General features: G+C 43.7%; 1 protein-coding gene across 1 annotated transcript in view; it reads right to left on the reverse strand.

Moving 5' to 3' along the window:
- Positions 1–22,671, reverse strand: part of LOC128650066 (SH3 domain-containing protein 19) — a 169,502-nt gene that overhangs the window by 83,515 nt on the left and 63,316 nt on the right. The window contains exons 3-4 of the mRNA XM_053703736.1: positions 11,264–11,304; positions 10,468–10,510 (exon numbers count right to left, since the gene is read on the reverse strand). Coding sequence (XP_053559711.1) covers positions 10,468–10,510; positions 11,264–11,304 — 84 coding nt within the window. The remainder of the gene's footprint in view (positions 1–10,467; positions 10,511–11,263; positions 11,305–22,671) is intronic.

Below are 22,671 nucleotides of genomic sequence, written 5' to 3' on the forward strand. Positions count from 1 at the left end.
CTGTCCCCTTAAGGAACTAGCGGCAAGACCCTTCTCCAAACCCTCCTGGAGAAAGGACAGAATCCTGGATACCTTCACCTTGTGCCAAGGATATCCATGCTTCTCACACCAGGACAAGTTAGTCCACACCTTATGGTAGATGCGACGAGTGACTGGCTTCCTTGCCAGAACTCTCTTGGCTAAGACTAAGCGTTTAATCTCCACGCAGTCAGCCTCAAAGAAACGAGATTTTAAAGTTGAAAGGGACCCTGTTCCAGCAGATCCCTGCGACAAGGTAACCTCCATGGGGGAAAAGGATGACATCCCCACCAGGTCCGCAAACCACGTCCTCCGTGGCCACGAAGGAGCAATCAGGATGGCCGGAGCTCGCTCCTGTTTGATACGTGCCACTACACGAGGTAGAAGTGGAAAAATGTAAGCTAGGCTGAATCCCCAAGGCACCGCTAAGTCATCTATCAGCTCTGCCTGGGGATCCCTCAACTTTGAACCTTATCGGGGTAGCTTGCAATTCAGTCTGGATGCCATGAGATCTATCGCCGGCATTCCCCATCTGAGACAAATCTCCTCAAACACTTCGGGGTGAAGAAACCATTCCCCCGGATGGAAGAATTGCCTGCTGAGAAAGTCTGCTTCCCAGTTATCCACTCCTGGGATGTGGATCGCTGAAAGCGAGCAGCTGTGGGACTCCGCCCACTCCAAAATCTGAGACACCTCCCTCATTGCTAGGGAGCATCTCGTACCCCCCCTGATGGTTGATGTAAGCCACCAAGGTAATGTTGTCAGTCTGGAATCTGATGAAGCTGAACGACCGCAGAGAAGGCCACGCCATCAGAGCATTGTAGATTGCTCTAAGTTCCAGAATATTTATCGGAAGGAGAGACTCCTCAAGGGTCCATTTTCCTTGTGCCATCCTGGCATCCCATGCTGTGAGACTCCGTGGTCACTATCTCCCAGGACGGTCTCAAATAGGATGTCCCCAGGTACAGATGCTCCGGACGTATCCACCAAGAGAGGGAGTCCCTGGTCCGAGCATCCATGGATATCCACTGAGATCTGAATGATCGCGGTTCCACTGTCTCAACATACACAATTGAAGAGGTTTGAGATGGAACCTGGCGAAAGGGATGATGTCCATGCTGGAGACCATGAGCCTGATCATCTCCATACACTGAGCTACCGAAGGGCTCGAGAAGGACTGAAGGGCAAGACAGGTGGACACAATCTTCCTACGTCGTTGGTCTGCAAGATATATTCTCATGGAAATAGTCTATTATTGCGCCCAGGAACTCCACCCTGTTGCTGGGAACCTGGGAACTCTTTCCTGAGTTGATCTTCCAACCGTGAGATTGGAGCAAGAAAAGAAGAGCCCTCTAATGTTCCTCTGCAAGACTGAACGACGGCACCTGGACTAGGATGTCATCCAAATAGGGCGCCACCACAATGCCCCTGGATCTGGCCACTGCAAGAAGCACCCCCAGAACCTTCGTTAAGACTCTCGGGGCCGTCGCCAGACCGAAAGGGAGGGCCACAAAATGGAAATGTTGGTCCAGAAACGCAAATCTTAGGAACTTGTGGTTGCTGTGAATTGGAACATGAAGGTAAGCATCCTTCAAGTCTATTGTCATCATGAACTGTCCCTCTTGAACTAGGGGCAGAATAGATCTGATCGTTTCCATTTTGAATGATGGAACAGCCAGAAATATGTTTAAACACTTTAGGCCCAGAATCGGGCTGAACGTGCCCTCCTTCTTTGGAACCACAAAAAGGTTTGAATAGTACCCTAGACCTCTTTCTGCTCGGGGTACTGGTACGATAACACCTAGAGAGGAGAGATCTCTCACACATTCTAGAAAAGCCTCTCTCTTTTCCGGTCTTGAAAACAGGTTTGACAGGAGGAATCTACCCCTGGGCGGATGGGAGATGAAGCCTATCCTGTAACCCTGGGCGACAACCTCCAGAACCCAAGGGTCCTGAATGTCCTGCAACCTGGCTTAGGAGAAGAGAGACAATCTGCCCCCTACTTGGTCCGGAGACTGGTCAGGGGTCGTCCCTTCATGCCGATTTTGTCTCGGCGGGCTTCTTGTTCTGCTTGGACTTGTTCCAAGACTGAGCAGGCTTCTAAGTTCCCTTGGACTGATCTGCTTTCACAGTGGGCTGCTGGCGCTGGGCCTTGTCTGCACGAAAAGTAGATCCTTTAGGCTTAGCCTTCTTATCCTGCAGTAGGAAAACAGAATTTATGCTTACCTGATAAATTACTTTCTCCAACGGTGTATCCGGTCCACGGCGTCATCCATAACTTGTGGGAATATTCTCTTCCCCAACAGGAAATGGCAAAGAGCACAGCAAAAGCTGTCCATATAGCCCCTCCCAGGCTCCGTCCCCCCAGTCATTCGACCAACGGTTAGGAGAAAAAAAGGAGAAACTATAGGGTGCCGTGGTGACTGTAGTGTATAGAGAAAGACATTTTTAAAACCTGATTAAAAAACCAGGGCGGGCCGTGGACCGGACACACCGTTGGAGAAAGTAATTTATCAGGTAAGCATAAATTCTGTTTTCTCCAACATTGGCGTGTCCGGTCCACGGCGTCATCCATAACTTGTGGGAACCAATACCAAAGCTTTAGGACACGGATGAAGGGAGGGAGCAAATCAGGTTACCTAAACAGAAGGCACCACGGCTTGCAAAACCTTTCTCCCAAAAATAGCCTCCGAAGAAGCATAAGTATCAAATTTGTAGAATTTGGCAAAAGTGTGCAGAGAAGACCAAGTCGCTGCCTTACATATCTGATCAACAGAAGCCTCGTTCTTGAAGGCCCATGTGGAAGCCACAGCCCTAGTAGAGTGAGCTGTGATTCGTTCAGGAGGCTGCCGTCCGGCAGTCTCATAAGCCAATCGGATGATGCTTTTCAGCCAGAAAGAAAGAGAGGTAGCAGTAGCTTTTTGTCCTCTCCTCTTACCAGAATAAACGACAAACAAAGAAGAAGTTTGTCTGAAATCCTTTGTTGCTTATAAATAGAACTTTAAAGCACGGACTACATCTAAATTGTGTAACAAACGTTCCTTCTTTGAAACTGGATTCGGACACAAAGAAGGAACAACTATTTCCTGGTTAATATTCTTGTTGGAAACAACTTTTGGAAGAAAACCAGGCTTGGTACGCAAAACAACCTTATCTGAATGGAACACCAGATAGGGTGGATCACACTGCAAAGCAGATAATTCAGAAACTCTTCTAGCAGAAGAGATAGCAACCAAAAACAGAACTTTCCAAGATAGTAACTTGATATCTATGGAATGTAAAGGTTCAAACGGAACCCCTTGAAGAACTGAAAGAACTAAATTTAGACTCCAGGGAGGAGTCAAGGGTCTGTAAACAGGCTTGATCCTGACCAAAGCCTGTACAAAAGCTTGTACATCTGGCACAGCTGCCAGTCGTTTGTGTAACAAGACAGATAAAGCAGAAATCTGTCCTTTTAAAGAACTCACTGACAATCCCTTATCCAAACCTTCTTGGAGAAAGGAGAGGATCTTAGGAATTTTAATCTTACTCCAGTAGAATCCCTTGGATTCACACCAACAGATATATCTTTTCCAAATTTTATGGTAAATCTTTCTAGTCACAGGTTTTCTGGCTTGGACCAGAGTATCTATCACTGAATCTGAAAACCCACGTTTGGATAAAATCAAACGTTCAATTTCCAAGCAGTCAGCTGCAGAGAAACTAGATTTGGATGTTCGAATGGACCTTGAACTAGAAGATCCTGTCTCAAAGGTAGCTTCCATGGTGGAGCCGATGACATATTCACAAGGTCTGCATACCAAGTCCTGCGCGGCCACGCAGGAGCTATCAGAATCACAGAGGCCTTCTCCTGTTTGATCCTGGCTACAAGCCTGGGAAGGAGAGGGAACGGTGGAAACGCATAAGCTAGGTTGAACGACCAAGGCGCCACTAATGCATCCACTAGAGTCGCCTTGGGATCCCTGGATCTGGACCCGTGGCAAGGAACCTTGAAGTTCTGACGAGACGCCATCAGATCCATTTCTGGAATGCCCCATAATTGAGTCAACTGGGCAAAAACCTCCGGGTGGAGTTCCCACTCCCCCGGATGGAAAGTCTGACGACTCAGATAATCCGCCTCCCAGTTGTCTACTCCTGGGATGTGAATTGCAGATAGGTGGCAGGAGTGATCCTCCGCCCATTTGATGATTTTGGATACCTCTCTCATCGCCAAGGAACTCCTTGTTCCCCCCTGATGGTTGATGTAAGCTACAGTCGTCATGTTGTCTGACTGGAATCTTATGAATCCGGCCTTCGCTAGTTGAGGCCAAGCCCGGAGAGCATTGAATATCGCTCTCAGTTCCAGGATGTTTATCGGGAGAAGAGACTCTTCCCGAGACCATAGACCCTGAGCTTTCAGGGAATCCCAGACCACGCCCCAGCCTAAAAGACTGGCGTCGGTCATGACAATGACCCACTCTGGTCTGCGGAAACTCATTCCCTGAGACAGGTGATCCTGGGACAACCACCAACGGAGTGAGTCTCTGGTCATCTGGTCTACTTGAATCTTTGGAGACAAGTCTGTATAGTCCCCATTCCACTGCTTGAGCATGCACAGTTGTAATGGTCTTAGATGAATTCGAGCAAAAGGAACTATGTCCATTGCTGCAACCATCAACCCTACTACTTCCATGCACTGAGCTATGGAAGGCTGCAGAATAGAGAGAAGAACTTGACAAGCGTTTAGAAGCTTTGACTTTCTGACCTCTGTCAGGAAGATCTTCATTTCTAAAGAATCTATTATTGTTCCCAAAAAGGGAACTCTTGTCGCCGGAGACAGGGAACTCTTTTCTACGTTCACCTTCCACCCGTGAGATCTGAGAAAGGCTAGAACAATGTCTGTATGAGCCTTTGCTTTGGAAAGAGACGACGCTTGAATTAGAATGTCGTCCAGATAAGGTGCCACTGCAATACCCCTTGGTCTTAGAACCGCTAGAAGGGACACGAGCACCTTTGTGAAAATTCTGGGAGCAGTGGCTAGCCCGAATGGGAGAGCCACGAACTGATAATGTTTGTCCAGAAAGGCGAACCTTAGGAACTGATGATGATCCTTGTGGATAGGAATATGTAGATACGCATCCTTTAAATCCACGGTAGTCATATATTGACCCTCCTGGATTGTAGGTAAAATTGTTTGAATGGTTTCCATTTTGAATGATGGAACTCTGAGAAATTTGTTTAGAATTTTTAAATCCAGAATTGGTCTGAAAGTTCCCTCTTTTTTGGGAACTACAAACAGATTTGAGTAAAACCCCTGACCTTGTTCCACAGTTGGAACTGGGTGTATCACTCCCATCTTTAACAGGTCTTCTACACAATGTAAGAATGCCTGTCTCTTTATTTGGTTTGAAGATAAGTGAGACATGTGGAACCTTCCCCTTGGGGGTAGTTCCTTGAATTCTAGAAGATAACCCTGAGAGACTATTTCTAGTGCCCAGGGATCCTGAACATCTCTTGCCCAAGCCTGAGCAAAGAGAGAGAGAGTCTGCCCCCTACTAGATCCGGTCCCGGATCGGGGGCTACCCCTTCATGCTGTTTTGGTAGCAGCAGCAGGCTTCTTGGCCTGTTTACCCTTGTTCCAGCCTTGCATTGGTTTCTAAGCTGGTTTAGTCTGGGAAGCGTTACCCTCTTGTCTAGAGGCTGCAGAGTTGGAAGCCGGTCCGTTCCTGAAATTGTGAAAGGAACGAAAATTGGACTTATTCTTAGCCTTGAAAGGTCTATCTTGTGGGAGGGCATGGCCCTTTCCCCCAGTGATGTCTGAAATAATCTCTTTCAATTCTGGCCCAAAAAGGGTCTTACCTTTGAAAGGGATATTAAGCAATTTTGTCTTGGAAGATACGTCCGCCGACCAAGACTTTAGCCAGAGCGCTCTGCGCGCCACAATTGCAAACCCTGAATTTTTCGACGCTAACCTCGCTAACTGCAAAGCGGCGTCTAAAATAAAGGAATTAGCTAACTTAAGTGCGTGAATTCTGTCCATGACTTCCTCATACGGAGTCTCCCTACTGAGCGACTTTTCCAGTTCCTCGAACCAGAACCACGCCGCTGTAGTGACAGGAATAATGCACAAAATAGGTTGAAGGAGGTAACCTTGCTGTGCAAAAATATTTTTAAGCAAACCCTCCAATTTTTTATCCATAGGATCTTTGAAAGCACAATTGTCCTCAATGGGAATGGTCGTGCGTTTGGCTAGTGTAGAAACCGCCCCCTCGACCTTAGGGACTGTTTGCCATAAGTCCTTCCTGGGGTCGACCATAGGGAACAATTTCTTAAATATAGGAGGAGGGACAAAAGGTATGCCTGGCTTCTCCCACTCCTTATTCACTATGTCCGCCACCCGTTTAGGTATCGGAAAGGCATCAGGGTGCACCGGGACCTCTAGGAACTTGTCCATCTTGCACAATTTTTCTGGGATGACCAGATTGTCACAATCATCCAGAGTAGATAGCACCTCCTTAAGTAATGCGCGGAGATGCTCTAATTTAAATGTCACAACATCAGGTTCTGCCTGCTGAGAAATTCTTCCTGTATCAGAAATTTCTCCATCTGACAAACCCTCCCTCACTGCCACTTCAGACTGGTGTGAGGGTATGACAGAAAAATTATCATCAGCGCCCTCCTGCTCTACAGTGTTTAAAACAGAGCAATCGCGCTTTCTCTGAAATGCTGGCATTTTGGATAAAATATTAGCTATGGAGTTATCCATTACTGCCGTCAATTGTTGCATAGTAACAAGCATTGGCGCGCTAGAAGTACTAGGGGTCGCCTGCGCAGGCATAACTGGTATAGACACAGAAGGAGAGGATGTAGAACTATCTACTTCCTTCATCTGAGGAATCATCCTGGGCAACCTTACTATTTGTGACAGTACTGTCCTTACTATGTTTGGACGCTATGGCACAATTATCACATATATTTGAAGGAGGAACCACATTGGCTTCCATACATACAGAACATGATCTATCTGAAGGTACAGACATGTTAAACAGGCTTAAACTGGTTAATAAAGCACAAAAACCGTTTTAAAATAAAACCGTTACTGTCTCTTTAAATGTTAAACAGGGCACACTTTATTACTGAATATGTGAAAAACTATGAAGGAATTATCCAATCTTTACCAAATTTTCACCACAGTGTCTTAATGCATTCAAAGTATTGCACCCCAATTTTCAAGCTGTTATCCCTTAAAATGTGGAAACCGGAGCCGTTTGCAATTTTAACCCCACTACAGTCCCAGCCACAGCCTTTGTTGCGACTTCACCAATCCCAGGGGGGTATACGATACCAATTCAAGCCTTCTAGGAACGTTTTCAGTGGATACTAGACCCTCACACATGCAGCTGTATGCACTGTACTCAAAAGTAACTGCGCAATAATGGCGCGAAAATGAGGCTCTGCCTACTATAGTGAAAGGCCCTTCCTGACTGGGAAGGTGTCTAAACTAGTGCCTGGCGATAAAAACGTTCCCCAAACAATAAAAGTGTGAAAATTACTTCAAACTTTAAAAAAACAACTTAAATAAACAATCGATTTAGCCCTTAAGAGTGTCCACCAGTTAATAGCCCATAATAAGCCCTTTATTCTTTCTAAGTCTAAGAAAATGGCTTACCGATCCCCATGAGGGAAAATGACAGCCTTCCAGCATTACACAGTCTTGTTAGAAAAATGGCTAGTCATACCTTGAGCAGAAAAGTCTGCAAACTGTTCCCCCCCAACTGAAGTTCTCTCAGCTCAACAGTCCTGCGTGGGAACAGCAATTGATTTTAGTTACTGCTGCTAAAATCATACTCCTCTTTTAAACAGAACTCTTCATCTCTTTCTGTTTCAGAGTAAATAGTACATACCAGCACTATTTTAAAATAACAAACTCTTGATAGAAGAATAAAAAACTAGAACTAAACACCACATACTCTTCACCATCTCCGTGGAGATGCTACTTGTTCAGAGCGGCAAAGAGAATGACTTGGGGGGGCGGAGCCTGGGAGGGGCTATATGGACAGCTTTTGCTGTGTTCTTTGCCATTTCCTGTTGGGGAAGAGAATATTCCCACAAGTAATGGATGACGCCGTGGACTGGACACACCAATGTTGGAGAAAGTTCCCTTGCCTCTCGTAACCGTGGATATGATCGATGCCAAACCTGGACCGAACAGAATCTTTCCTTGAAAGGGTAGGGACAACAGCCTTGACTTCGAGGTCATGTCCGCAGACCAATACTTTAGCCACTGAGCCCTGAGAGCTAAAACGGAAAATCCTGAAACCTTTGTGTTCAGGCGAATAATCTGCATATTGGCGTCACAAATTTAAGAATTTGCGACCCTTAAGGCCTTAATCTTATCCTGTATCTCGTCGATGGAAGTCTCCCTTTTGACCATATCACACAGGCATTCACACCAATATGCCGCAGCTCCGGAAACTGCGGCTACAGTCGCTGCCGGATGAAAAACAAACCCTGTGTGCTGAAACATTTTCCTTAACATGTTTTCTAACTTTTTATCCATGGGCTCTTTAAACGATGAACTATCCTAGAGGGGAATAGTTGTCCGCTTTGCAAGTGTGGAAATAACACCATCCGCCTTAGGGACAGTCCCCCACAGTTCAAGCTTAGAGCCCAGAACAGGGAACAGTTTCTTAAAGGAAGAAGAAGGGGAAAAGGAAGAATCTAATAGTTCCCATTCATTCTTAATAATATAAGCCATATTAACAGGAACCGGGAAGGTCTGGGACACCACCCTGTCCTCATATACCTTATGAAGCTTAGGAATCGAAGGTTCCTCCTGAAGCTTTTGTTTCAGGACCTCCAAAGTAGCAAGCACCTGCTTCAGCAAAAAGCGCAAATTTTCCATCCTAAACCTAAAGTCAGGCTCCTCCGCAGCCGGAGAATGAGATGACACTGACTCTGACCCAGAGGGAGCCTCCTCCGAAGAGTCGGAGTGGGCCTTGTCATCGTATAATGCCTCTGGCAACTCCACAGGCGTAGACGACCCCTGGACCTGGCTGCCCTGATACGCCCTACGCTTGCACTTAGCAGAACGTGGTAAGGCATGGATCGCTTTCGATACCGCCGTTTGCAGTTGATCCACAAAATCTGATGGCCAACGAATCTCTCTCATAGGAGTAACAGTTGGACCCAGGGGCGTTGCATGTGCACTCGGAGATGAAAGCAGGGAACGCACCTCACGGGACGGGGAACCCTCAAAGGTGGGCGGCTCAGTAGTACTAGACATCCCTTTATTTTTAGATGTCGCAACCTTATCGAGGCATGTGGTACAAAGTTGAGCAGGCTGATCTACAACAACCTCCTCGCAATAAACACAGGCATGAGACTTTGATATAGAGGGAGTACCCTCTAACACGTCAGAGTCCTCCATAGCTTGTGCTTTTATTATGGACTAGACAACTAATAAACAGGCACCTTTATACACCAATGGCCGAGGCACTCATCACCTCCTATGACCCAGACTACAGAAACTGTCTCCTGCGCCCCTGGTCAGCAGAGTAAGTGGAGACTGCCACACCCAGTCACATGGGATGCCTCACAGGACCGCCCCTGCATTAAGGAGCGCCAAAAACCAGCAGCGTAAATACTCCCGGAAGTCAACCTGAAAGTTCCACCATTGCCAGAGCCTCATCTCGCACAAAACGCAGTAATAACACAACAATATCATGTATAACCCCCCCCATTCAATAATCACCTTACCAGGAATATTAACCCTTGATTCTCTAAGATAATAGGCGCAACTCTGTGGCCCTGTCTTCTGTGTTATCATTATGTATAAAAAATGAAACGATCTTACCAGAATCTATGCCGTGGAAAAGGAACACGGCCCTTCAAGTGTGACAGGTAGAAGCATCACCCCTGACATGGACTTGAGTGTAGAAAGCAGGTAGCGAAACTCGTCAACGCTGATTGCTTGTGGAGCGGTTAATATGAGTCGGGGTGGTTTCGCAGAAAGACTCTCCCTGCATCTCTGGACTCTAACTTTCACCCAGGCTCTCACTTTGAGGCTGACAGGATTACTTAAAACTCCCGTCCCATACCAAAGAGTACTACCCTCCAAAGAGACTACTCTGAATCTTCAGCACTTCTCTGCCATCCTCCTGTGACGAAAGGCAAATAATGACTGGGGGATGAGGGGAGTGGGGGCGGTATTTAAGCCTTTGGCTGGGGTGTCTTTGCCTCCTCCTGGTGGCCAGGTTCTGATTTCCCAAAAGTAATGAATGCAGCTGTGGACTCTCCTCCCCTTTAGTTGGAAATATATATTATGTCTGCATGCATAGAAGTTCAAGGTCTGTATAACCAAATATTAGTTTAGTAAAAATTTTAACTACTAGTATTGAATCTGAAATATGCAAATGACTAACTTGGTTCTTTATAGTTAAATATTTATAGTAGCAGAGTAACAGTTACCTTCTATCTCGTTGCTGATCACCGTGGGAAGTCGTCCTTGAAGCTAAATTGGAATACACAAAATATTAAAACAAACTGTACATTCATTTTAGGTGCAATTTGTTTACTATACAAAATCAATATCTCTTCTCTCTCTCTCTCTCTCGGGCAGACATGGCTGCTGATCCATTCAGCAGCAGTAGTTGTACAATCCAGCAATTTGACTACCGCTGTTGATCAACAGTTTTCGCTCAAGATCCCGAGCGGTAAAGTGAATGTAAAGTTTCATTAATAAGTGCCCGGTTTTTAAAAATACTATTAAAAACAGGGGCCCTTCCATTCATGAAACTTTACATTGCAGCATATTTTTAAAAAATACGAAACCGGCTTCCTCCAATCATGGCGTGTACTCAGAGTATCCATCTCGTGAGGCCACGCCGTGATTGGAGGAAGCCGGTTTTGTTGATGCTGTGCTAAGCACATTGCATTGTTTACTAAAGGGAGGTACTGTTCGTTCTTAAAATGTAACTTTCCACAACAATTTAAGCCATGTTAAGCAGTTTTTCACAAAGTTTAGTATGAGAAAGATATAGATATAAATCAAGCCACTAATAGGGTACAACAGATAGCATAGCGCATAATATGTATTGATGGAATATTGATTATGACACAAAATGACAATTGTCTTCAAGGTATTTTAAATCTATAATGAACCTACAGAATAATTGGAAAACCACAAAATGACAATACAAAGTTAAAGAACATGTTAATTAAAAGTGAAAATAAACTATAAAGATAAATAAAAAGAATAACTTACTTCTCTTAATAACTGCTCTTATGGAGGAGAGGGGTCCTTGTCTAGAAAGAAAGAAAAAAGATTTACTAACATATAATAATATGTTTATGAAGAAACAATCAAGCAAACTACAATAAAAACTATATGGTTGCATGAATTCTATCATTAAGAAGGGAAGGGCAGTCCAACATTTAAAGCCAAGTTCTTCAGTTGTGCTACGCTATAAAACACTCATGGATCCTCCCATTCCAGACCTCTTTGTAATTAAAAACAGCCTCACAAAGACACACACAAAAAAAAAAAAAGTACATATGATTTTCTATAGTCGTCTCCATATGATTGTGCTAAACTTAGTGCTTAATAAGACTTCATCATAGTCATGGAATTCAAATGCAAATCTAAACATCCTGCAGTGCTGGAGATTAGAAACATTTCTAACGATAAAAACAAAAAACAATATATTAGATGCTTTACAGATACAACACATACATACAGCTTCAGCAAATAGATATTTGTGTAAGTTCCAAGCTGGCAGAAACCTATGGAAGTGCTGAAATGCTGATTTATCTGTTTATTCCTTACTAGCTACCCAGCTCATGTCTCCAGATGCTTGTTCCCATGAGAGTTAAACATGATAAACAACACAATCAGCATTCAGCAGTTCTTGCACATTATAAAAAAGGAACAAGGTTTTCAAGAAAAAAAAAATCTAATGTTTTTTTTGTAGGTTAGACTCTCATACAGTAGTTAGTATTGCAAGGGTTAACAATACAATTAGGAGGCAGACAACAGTGTTTGTATACAAATATGTAAAATACAATTTGGTGCTGAAAGTAAAATGATGGTATTTGTCCTTGCCTGACATATAGTAACAATAATGTAAAATGTTTACAAAATGATTTTTTTTTGTAACTGATGTGCTTTATATAAACATAGAAATGAAATAATTGTAAACGTTTAACATACTACATATTACATTTTTGCAGTTGATATAGAGAATGCCGTTTAAGAGACTTTTAAATTTAAATAAATCATCAAATGTAGTTTGTTCTCTTGGTGTCCTCTGTTGATCTAGGTAGTCACAAGAGCGGCAATGCACTATTGTGAGCTAGCTGCTGGCTACACACATATGCTTCATGACATTGGCTCACTAGATGTGTTCAGCTAGCTCCCAGTGCTGCCTAAACCAACTCTTTGATTTGCAGAATTAGGAGGAAAGCCTTGGTTACAGAATTTACTTTTTGGCCCCTATTAGGAGAGTAGGACAAGCAAAATTGTTATACAAAAACAAGTGTTTTTTTATTTCACTTTTACTGTAAATTCTTAATGATTTCTTGAGGGTTTTTTTTGTCGTTTAATGGTAAACCAAACACACAAAAAGAAAAAAAAAGATTATGTTTTGTCTGCACCACAAGGGTAAGTCCACTTTTTAAAGAACATTTACACTGGTGAAAGCTTTGTGATATAAAAAAGAACATTTCCCAATGGAATGAATTAGAACAAGATAGCAATACATACACTTTTTAGAACTTGCAATCTGAATAACTCTTACAGAATAGGTTTCTAATTGTATTTATAGCTGGCAAATATAATGTGGTGTGTCTGTAGTAATAAATATCTGTATAAGCACAAATCAAAATTCAGACAAAGTTGTTAACTGCCTTCCATATGATTTGCATAGAAAAAATAAACAAACAATCACATTGTAGCATGTTGCAGGATGAGTAAATATGAAATCTACAGGATCGATTACCACCTTTCTGGGGAAGTGGCAAAAAACATTTTTTAACATTGCAGAAGCATGTAACAACAACAAAAATACATTACAGATCTGTATAATTAAATATTTTTTGGGGGGGGATTAGATTTTGAGTTTAAAATCCTTTTTAAAGTATATAATGATCTGCAGTAGCTTCTAGCATCGACTGCAGGTGTGAAAATGTCAAAGCAGAGTCACTTCCAACAATCTCATCATATAACAGTAAAGCACAACACAGACACAGCTGGATATAATATCTGTTTTGTTATAATATTGCTATGACTAATCAAAACAATCAGTGCTGGAAGGTTCTCATCAGATGGTCTCAGAAACAAACAGGAATTTCATTCCTAAATAAATCCAGGGAGAAGAGGAGGCAGCTGATCAGGATAAAAAGACGAGGCCACATTGAGCATGTATGTATCGCAGATAGAACACCCTAGAGTTATATACGTGATCCAGGCCAGAATAACATTCAATCGACTTAGATTTAACAGGTGAAAGGGTCAGCGTTTAGGATTAACTTATAAAACTATAAAAAAGATAGGCAAATATGTTCATGTATGAGTCTCAGAGTTATTATGTATTGAAAATTGGGATTATTTTTACTACTATTCCTTGCTCCAAAGGAAGAAAGGCTTAAAGCGACATTGTACACTAGGGGCGAGATTACATATGCGGTGCAGGCATTAGCGTAACTGCTGAAACCCGTGCTGCCCATAATTTCACCTCGCACATCGGGGTATCACAAATACGGCGCCGGCAGTTCATAAAGTGCCGTAAGTCGGATAAACTAGCGATGTCCAGAAATCGGCGTAAATACACATTTCTGGAGTCGCCTGTGACTTACGGAACTTTAGAAACTGCCGGCGCCTAAGAAAATAAAAAAAAATATCAAATCTCCTGTAAAAGTCTAACCTGCCTCCCAAAAATAAACCCGACATGTAAAACCCCCATTACCCACAATCAAACCCACATCGGAAGTAATAATAAATGTATTAACCCCTAAACCAACAACCCCCACAACGTAATATGCCTAATTAAACTATTAACCCCTCATCCAGCATTTACACACATTGCAAACTACCTAATAAATGTAAGGGTAAAGAGAGTGTAGAGAGAATCCACGAAAACCTTGCTTCAGTATAAAATTCTTCTTTATTAAATTCAAAACATATTAAAACATCTTTGGTATCCAAAAAACCATACAGTACAACATCACCCCTGGGATTGGTTGTCACAAAGGCTGATGCGTTTTGGCTATACAAGCCGTAATCATAGCTTAATTGTTGACCACCAAGCTTGGTATTTAAAATTGTGAAGGTTTCACATGATTGGTTAAAATAAATTGACAATTCTCCAGTCCTGATACACTTTATTTTGAAGGGGTCAGTAATGAAACCACTGCATATTACCTAAATGTGAAACTATTGGAAGTGTAAACTCATAGTTAAAGTAAGGGCACTTATTTTAAGTTAAATCTTTTAGTTCCAAACATTTTAAATGAACTATTTACAAAAACACCTCCCAAATAAAGACTACCCAATGTGCACCATAAATTTATCTTCCTCAGACACTAATTATTTTAATATTACTAACATTGTATAGGGCAAATATTTAATGGTATTCCTCAAATGTTTAAAGTTAACCAGTTCATGATTTATTACTTACAATAATCACAGCCTACTACTGGGTAGTTTCTTTAAAGCTAGAGAATATATAACCCGCCGAATAATAAATTATCATTCGATATATAACACCGTTACTCATATCACCTTAATAAACTTTAGCAGACTCCTAACCTTTTGGAGGAGTGTATACATTCTACATATTAATCATATATAGTCATTTATAGTCATAATTAATTTGTGATGGTGTTAATAGGGGAAGGTGGGAATAGGGATAAAGATGTATTTGGAGCTAGTTTTAATTATAGATAGATTTCTCTGTATGTGGAAAAGATCCAGTTTGACTCAATTCCAGTAATTTATCAAATCATACTCATTATGGCTTTCGTGTCTTTAAAGGGTCAGTAAACCTTAAAAATAATGTTATATAATTCTGCACATAGTGCAGAATTATATAATATTACATTAGCCAAACTTTTTAAATCATAATATTGCCTTTTTATTTTGAAAAAATATCGCTGTTTTACAGACCCGCTCTCTGGGCTCTGCTGAGCGGGTCTGTTGTTTTTACTGAGCGCATCGGGCCAGCTGTATAGTCACAGCCCGGCCCGACCGCGCCATTAGACACAGTGCAGCTTGCTCCTGCTCTGTCTGACAGCGGGAGCGAGCTGCACTGTGTCTAATGGCGCGGTCGGGCCGGGCTGTGACTATACAGCTGGCCTGATGCGCTCAGTAAAAACAACAGACCCGCTCAGCAGAGCCCAGAGAGCGGGTCTGTAAAACAGCGATATTTTTTCAAAATAAAAAGGCAATATTATGATTTAAAGGTTTACTGTCCCTTTAATGTAAGAACCCAAAAGACTTCTTGTCTAGCTAACAACTGGTCTCCATTTCCTCCTCGTTGTGGTGGGAGAATGTGTTCAACTATAGTCCACTTTATGCCACCACAAATTTCGGCTTCAGGGCTAACAACCTACTTAATCCAAACAATGAGGTTGGGTCAGTTGAATATATAAAAGATACATTTATTGTGTGCACTTAAAAACAAAAAAGAGCCGCATCTCTACATTTTAGACTGTCCGGATTTTTGTTGTGAAAATGGTTAAAGTGCATAATTAGGGGCGTAGTTAATGTACCTGCTTTTATGTTACAGATATGCACGCGAATGCGAGATCTGACCTCCCTTGAGGTCATCCCTACGGATTACAGGTTACACAGGGAACATGTTAACAAATATATTACATGAGTTGCTCTGCAATTGTAGCATTTTTTATGTTGGAAAGTTTCTTTTATTACCATACTTGAAAATCTGTTACCTAGTTGTACATGGTCACAGGCTATGCAATTAAAATTATGACATTTGTAATCTCCTTTTACAGTTAACCAAGAACTCTGGGTATCATTTTTTTTGCTTTTTAAGTTAGTTGGTGCCACTCTGTTACCTGTAGTCAATGCTCTTTTAAAGGCAAACCTATACCCTTTTCCAACTGTCTCAACTAGATCATCATCTGCTGTGAGTAGAGAAAAATGTTTTGATATAATCTCACAGATCTTTACTCTATCGGTGGGGGCTTACTTTTATTTATTAACAAATCATTTCTCTCTCGAGTTTCAACTTTTTCTCTGATACCTGTAACCATCTGTCTAGAGTCATTTCTTGACACTAGACTCTCTGTTAACTCATTTGCTTGCCTTGCAAAGACAGTTTTATCAGAACAGTTTATTAGTGTCCTTACAAATTGTCCCTTTGTAATAGCTTTAAAAACTCTAATAGGGCGGCTGCTTTTGGCATGAAAAAAAAACAAAAATTTAAGTAAGAACTTACCTGATAAATTTCTTTCATATTGGCAAGAGTCCATGAGCTAGTGACATATGGGATATACAATCCTACCAGGAGGGGCAAAGTTTCCCAAACCTCAAAATGCCTATAAATACACCCCTCACCACAACCACAATTCAGTTTAACGTACAGCCAAGTAGTGGGGTGATAAACAAAGGAGTAAAAAGCATCAACAAAGGAATTTGGAAATAATTGTGCATTATACAAAAAATCATAACCACCATAAAAAGGGTGGGTCTCATAGACTCTTGCCAATATGAAAGAAATGAATTTATCAGGTAAGTTCTTACATAAATTATGTTTTCTTTTATGTAATTGGCAAGAGTTCATGAGCTAGTGACGTATGGGATAGTAATACCCAAGATGTGGAACTCCACAGAAGAGTCACTAGAGAGGGAGGGATAAAATAACAGCCATTTTCCGCTGAAAAAAATAAATCCACAACCCAAAATATAAGTTTATTCTTATTATGAAAAGAAAAAACTCAAACATAAGCAGAGGAATCAAACTGAAACAGCTGCGTGAAAAACATTTCTACCAAAAACTGCTTCCGAAGAAGCAAATACATCAAAACGGTAGAATTTAGTAAATGTATGCAAAGAAGACCAAGTTGCTGCTTTGCAAATCTGATCAACTGAAAATTCATTCTTAAAAGCCCATAAAGTGGAGACTGATCTAGTAGAATGAGCTGTAATTCTCTGAGGCGTGGGGCCTGACCCAACTCCAAATAAGCCTGATGAATCAAAAGCTTTAGCCAAGATGCCAAGGAAATGGCAGAAGCCTTCTGACCTTTCCTAGAACCAGAACCAGACTAGAAGTCTTCCTGAAATCTTTAGTAGCTTCAACATAATATTTCAAAGCTCTTACCACATCCAAAGAATGTAAGCATCTCTCCAAAGAATTCTTAGGATTTGGACACAAAGAAGGGACAACAATTTCTCTATTAATGTTGTTAGAATTCACAACCTTAAGAAGAAATTTAAATGAAGACCACAAAACTACCTTATCCTGATGAAAAATCAGAAAAGGAGATTCACAAGAAAGAGCAGATAATTCGGAAGCTCTTCTAGCAGAAGAGATGGCCAAAAAGAACAACACTTTCCAAGAAAGTAGTTTAATGTCCAAAGAATGCCTAGGCTCAAACGGAGGACCCTGTAAAGCCTTCAAACCCAAATTAAAGACTCCAAGGAGGAGAGATTGATTTAATGACAGGCTTGATACGGACCAAAGCCTGTACAAAACAGTGAATATTGGTAAGCTTAGCAATCTTTCTGTGAAATAAAACAGAAAGAGCAGAGATTTGTCCCTTCAACGAACTTGCAGACAAACCCTTATCCAAACCATCCTGAAGAATCTGCCCCTTGGTGAATGAGATTTGAAGTCTATCTTGTATCCCTGAGATACCAACTCCAGGACCTACGGATCCTGCACGTCCTTGAACCAGGCGTCTGAAAAAAGAGACAGTCTGCCCCCTACACAATCCGATCCTGGATCGGGGGCTGCCCCTTCATGCCAATTTGTTTTCGATGGACTTCTTATTCTGCTTGGATTTATTCCAGGACTGAGCCGGTTTCCAAGTACTCTTGGGTTGCTCGGGCTTGGAGGAGGATTGTTGTCGTTGGGATTTGTCAGAACGAAAAATTAGAAGATTCTCGTCCCTTAGATTTGTTCTTCTTATCTTGTGGTAGGAAGGCACCCTTGCCTCCGATAATCGTAGAAATAATGAAGTCCAGGCCTGGACCAAATAAAATCTTTCGCTTGAAGGGAAGAGAAAGGAGTCTGGACTTAGAAGTCATATCCGCAGACCAAGAATTCAACCAGAGCGCCCAGCTGGCTAGGAACGCAAAGCCAGAGGTCTTTGCATTTAGGCAAATAATTTGCATGTTCGCATCACAGATTAAAGAATTAACAATTCTCAGAGCTTTAATTCCGTTTTGAATATCCTCGAGAAGAAACTGCACCTCAGAGAGTCGCACCAGTAGGTAGCCGCTCTGGCAACTGCAGCCGCTGGTTTAAACAAAAATCCCGTATGTTGAAACATCTTTCTTATCCATCGGTTCTCTGAACGAAGAGGTATCCTCAAGAGGTATAGTAGTACATTTAGCAAGCATAGAGATAACACCATCCACGGAGCCCCACAAATCCATTTAAGAGTCTGGGACCAGGAACAACTTTTTAAAAGCAGACGAGGGGGAAAAGGAAGAACCAATTCTTTCTCATTCATTCTTAACAATGTTTGCTATCTTAACCGGCTAGGGAAAAGTCAAAAGGAACTTTCCTGTCTTCGTAAACTGTCTAATTTAGGTATCATAGGTTCTTCAGGCAGCGCGGCCTCTGGAACCTCTAACGTAGACAGGACCTCCTTTAATAAAAAACCTTTATAAATATAAAGGACGGTTCCTCTGCAGCAGGAGGCTTAGACGGTAAGGACTCTGACCCAGAAAGTTCACCCTCTGAAGCTACAGAGGTTAACTCATCATCAGATAACTGGGACATAATAGCTAAATCCAATAAATATTTAGATGACTCCGGGTCAGGAGAGCTATGTTTAACCTTTCTCTTGCGTTTGTTAGAGCAAGGAAATGCACTGAGGGCTGCAGACACCACCGTTTGTACCAGCGCGGCAAAGTCCGCAGAAAGAAGGCCCCCTCCGGATGGAGGATTAGATGTGCTATGGGGAACTGCATGTGGAGTGGATAATGTAGCAAGGGTAGTAATCTCATGGGACCACACCCGGTCACATGGAGTGCAAGACAGTACTTCCCTTGTTATCACAAGTACAGCAAGTAATAGGAGCTGTGCAACACTTTCAAAACTGAAAGTGAAACTTAAAAGTAAAACCTGTTTGTTCCAGCCGAAAACACACAGTCTATCAGCCCAGGAAAAAAAAAATCACACAAAACATCATGTAAATAATTAATACACTGATTAATTAACCCAAACGGTTCAATAAATCCCCTTCAGAGGATATTAACCTTGGATCCTATCAAGGTATAAAGGAGCCACACCATGACCCTGTTATAGCGTTTTTTTTTTTTGTGTAAAAATTGAAACAAATAATCTTACCTCCAGGATCCATGCTGTGAAACAGAACACAGCCTCTCAAGTGTGACAGTCTTATAGCAGCGCTCCTGACATGGACTTGAGTGAGAGAAAGCAGGCAGTGATTGCTTATGAGCTGTTAGCAGTAATCTGGATGGTTTTGCAGAAAAACTTTCCCTGCATCTCCAGACTCTAACTTCAATACTCTGAGAGGTTGACATGACTACTTAAAACTCCAGTCCTATCTCGAAGGGCAGATACCCTGATTCAGGACTCTCCGAATCTTCTGCCACTTCTCTGCCACCTCCTAACGTGATGAAAGGCAAAGAATGACTGGGGTAATGAGGGAAGTGCCAATGCAATAATTATCACACTGATGATGTTGTGACCTAAACTGATTCTGAATGAATGTTTTATCCTCTACCCTGTTAATATTTCCATGTTTGTAATGTTCTGCTGTTCATATGTATATTTTAAAACAATACAAAGAATATTTGAATAGAGAAGAGTGAAAAGAGAGCAGAGCAGAGCGAGCAGAGCAAATCGATGAGAGCAGAGCGAATCGATGAGAGCAGAGCGAGCAAATAGAAGAGAGCAGAGCGAGTCGCGTAGAGAGAAAGCAGAGAGAGGAGAGCAGAGTGAGGAGCGTAGAGAGAGAGCAGAGCAAGGGGAGCAGAGCGAGGAGAGCAGAGAGCAGAGTGAGGAGAGCAAAGAGCAGAGCGAGGAGAGCAAAGAGCAGAGTGAGGAGAGCAAAGAGCAGAGCGAGGAGAGCAAAGAGCAGAGCGAGGAGAGCAAAGAGCAGAGCGAGGAGAGCAAAGAGCAGAGCGAGGAGAGCAAAGAGCAGAGCGAGGAGAGCAAAGAGCAGAGCGAGGAGAGCAGAGTGAGGAGATAGAGGAGAGCACATCGAGGAGAGCAGAGTAGAGAGAGAGCAGAGAGAGGATAATGTCATGCTAATAAAGTATTCTTGACTTGACGAGAGCAGAGCAAGGAGAGCAGAGCAAGGAGAGCAGAGCAGAGCGAGGAGAGCAGAGCAGAGCGAGGAGAGCAGAGCGAGGAGAGAAAAGCAGAGCAGAGCGAGCAGAGCAGAGCGAGCAAGGAGAGCAGAGCAGAGCGAAAAGAAAAGAGCAGAGCGAGGAGAGCAGAGCAGAGCGATGAGAGGAGAGCAGAGCGATGAGAGGAGAGCAGAGCGATGAGAGGAGAGCAGAGCGATGAGAGGAGAGCAGAGCGATGAGAGGAGAGCAGAGCGATGAGAGGAGAGCAGAGCGATGAGAGGAGAGCAGAGCGATGAGAGGAGAGCAGAGCGATGAGAGGAGAGCAGAGCAGAGCGAGGAGAGCAGAGCAGAGCAGAGTGAGGAGAGCAGAGAGAGGATAATGTCATGCTAATAAAGTATTCTTGACTTGACAAGATCAGAGCGAGGGGAGGAGAGCAGAGTAGAGAGAGAGAGAGAGGAGAGGAAAGCAGAGCGAGGAGAGGAGAGAGGAGAGCGAGAGAGAGCAGAGAGAGAGAGAGCGCAGAGAGCGAGAGCAGAGAGAGGAGAGCGCAGAGAGCGAGAGCAGAGAGAGGAGAGCGAGAGCAGAGAGAGGAGAGCGAGAGCAGAGAGAGGAGAGCAGAGTAGAGCAAGGAGAGCAGAGTAGAGCAAGGAGAGCAGAGCAAGGAGAGCAGAGTAGAGCAAGGAGAGTAGAGTAGAGCAAGGAGAGCAGAGCAGAGCAAGGAGAGCAGAGCAAGGAGAGAAGAGCAAGGAGAGAAGAACAAGGAGAGAAGAGCAGAGCAAGGAGAGAAGAGCAGAGCAAGGAGAGAAGAGCAGAGCGAGGAGAGAAGAGCAGAGTGAGGAGAGAAGAGCAGAGTGAGGAGAGCAGAGAGAGGATAATGTCATGCTAATAAAGTATTCTTGACTTGACAAGATCAGAGTGAGGGGAGGAAAGGAGAGAGAGAGCGAGGAGAGGAAAGGAGAGAGAGAGCGAGGAGAGGAAAGGAGAGAGCGAGGAGAGGAAAGGAAAGAGCGAGAGAGAGAGAGAGAGAGAGAGAGAGAGAGAGAGAGAGAGAGAGAGAGAGCGCAAGCGCAGAGAGCGAGAGCAGAGAGAGGAGAGAGAGGAGAGCAGAGCAGAGAGAGGAGAGCAGAGCAGAGCAGAGCAAGGAAAGAAGAACAAGGAGAGAAGAGCAGAGCAGAGCGAGGAGAGAAGAGCAGAGCAGAGCGAGAAGAGAAGAGCAGAGCGAGGAGAGAAGAGCAGAGTGAGGAGAAAAGAGCGAGGAGAGAAGAGCAGAGCGAAGAAAGCAGAGCAAGGACAGCAGAGCAAGTGAGGAGAGCGAGCGAGGAGAGCAGAGCAAGGAGAGGAGAGCAGAGCAAGGAGAGGAGAGCAGAGCAAGGAGAGCGAAGAGAGCAAAGCGAGGAGAACAAAGCGAGGAGAGCAAAGCGAGGAGAGCAAAGCAGAGCGAGGAGAGGGCAGAGAGGAGAGCGCAGAGCGAGAAGAGGGCAGAGCGAGGAGAGGGCAGAGCGAGGAGAGGGCAGAGCGAGGAGAGGGCAGAGCGAGGAGAGGGCAGAGCGAGGAGAGCGCAGAGAGGAGAGCGCAGAGAGGAGAGCGCAGAGAGGAGAGCGCAGAGAAGGGAGAGCAGAGAGGGAGAGCATAGCGAGGAGAGAAGAGCGAGGAGAGCAAAGCAGAAGAGTAGAGAGAAGCAAGAGCGAGAGCAGGCGAGGAGAGCGAGAGCAGAGCGAGAGAGCAGAGCAGAGCGGGAGAGCAGAGCGCGAGGAGAGCAAAGCAGGAGAGAGAGAGGAGTCGAGAGAGCGAGAGAGGGCGGGAGGGCGGGAGAGAGCAGAGCGGGGAGAGCAGAGCCGAGCAAGCCAGAGAGCAGAGCGAGGAGAGCAGAGAGCGGAGAGGGCAGAGAGGAGAGCGAAGAGCGAGGAGAGAAGAGCGAGGAGAGAAGAGCAAGGAGAGAAGAGCAAGGAGAGAAGAGCAAGGAGAGAAGAGCAAGGAGAGAAGAGCAGAAATAGGAGAGAAGAGCAGAGCGAGCAAGGAGAGCAGAGCAGAGCATAGAGAGCAGAGAGGGGAGAACAGAGAGCGAGGAGAGCAAAGCCAGGAGAGCAGAGAGCGAGGAGAGCAGAGCGAGGAGAACAAAGCAGAGCGAGGAGAGCAGAGAGCGAAGAGGGCAGAGCGAATATATATA

The sequence above is a fragment of the Bombina bombina genome, chromosome 2 (assembly GCF_027579735.1).
Source record: "Bombina bombina isolate aBomBom1 chromosome 2, aBomBom1.pri, whole genome shotgun sequence".
NCBI classification, from domain to species: domain Eukaryota; kingdom Metazoa; phylum Chordata; class Amphibia; order Anura; family Bombinatoridae; genus Bombina; species Bombina bombina.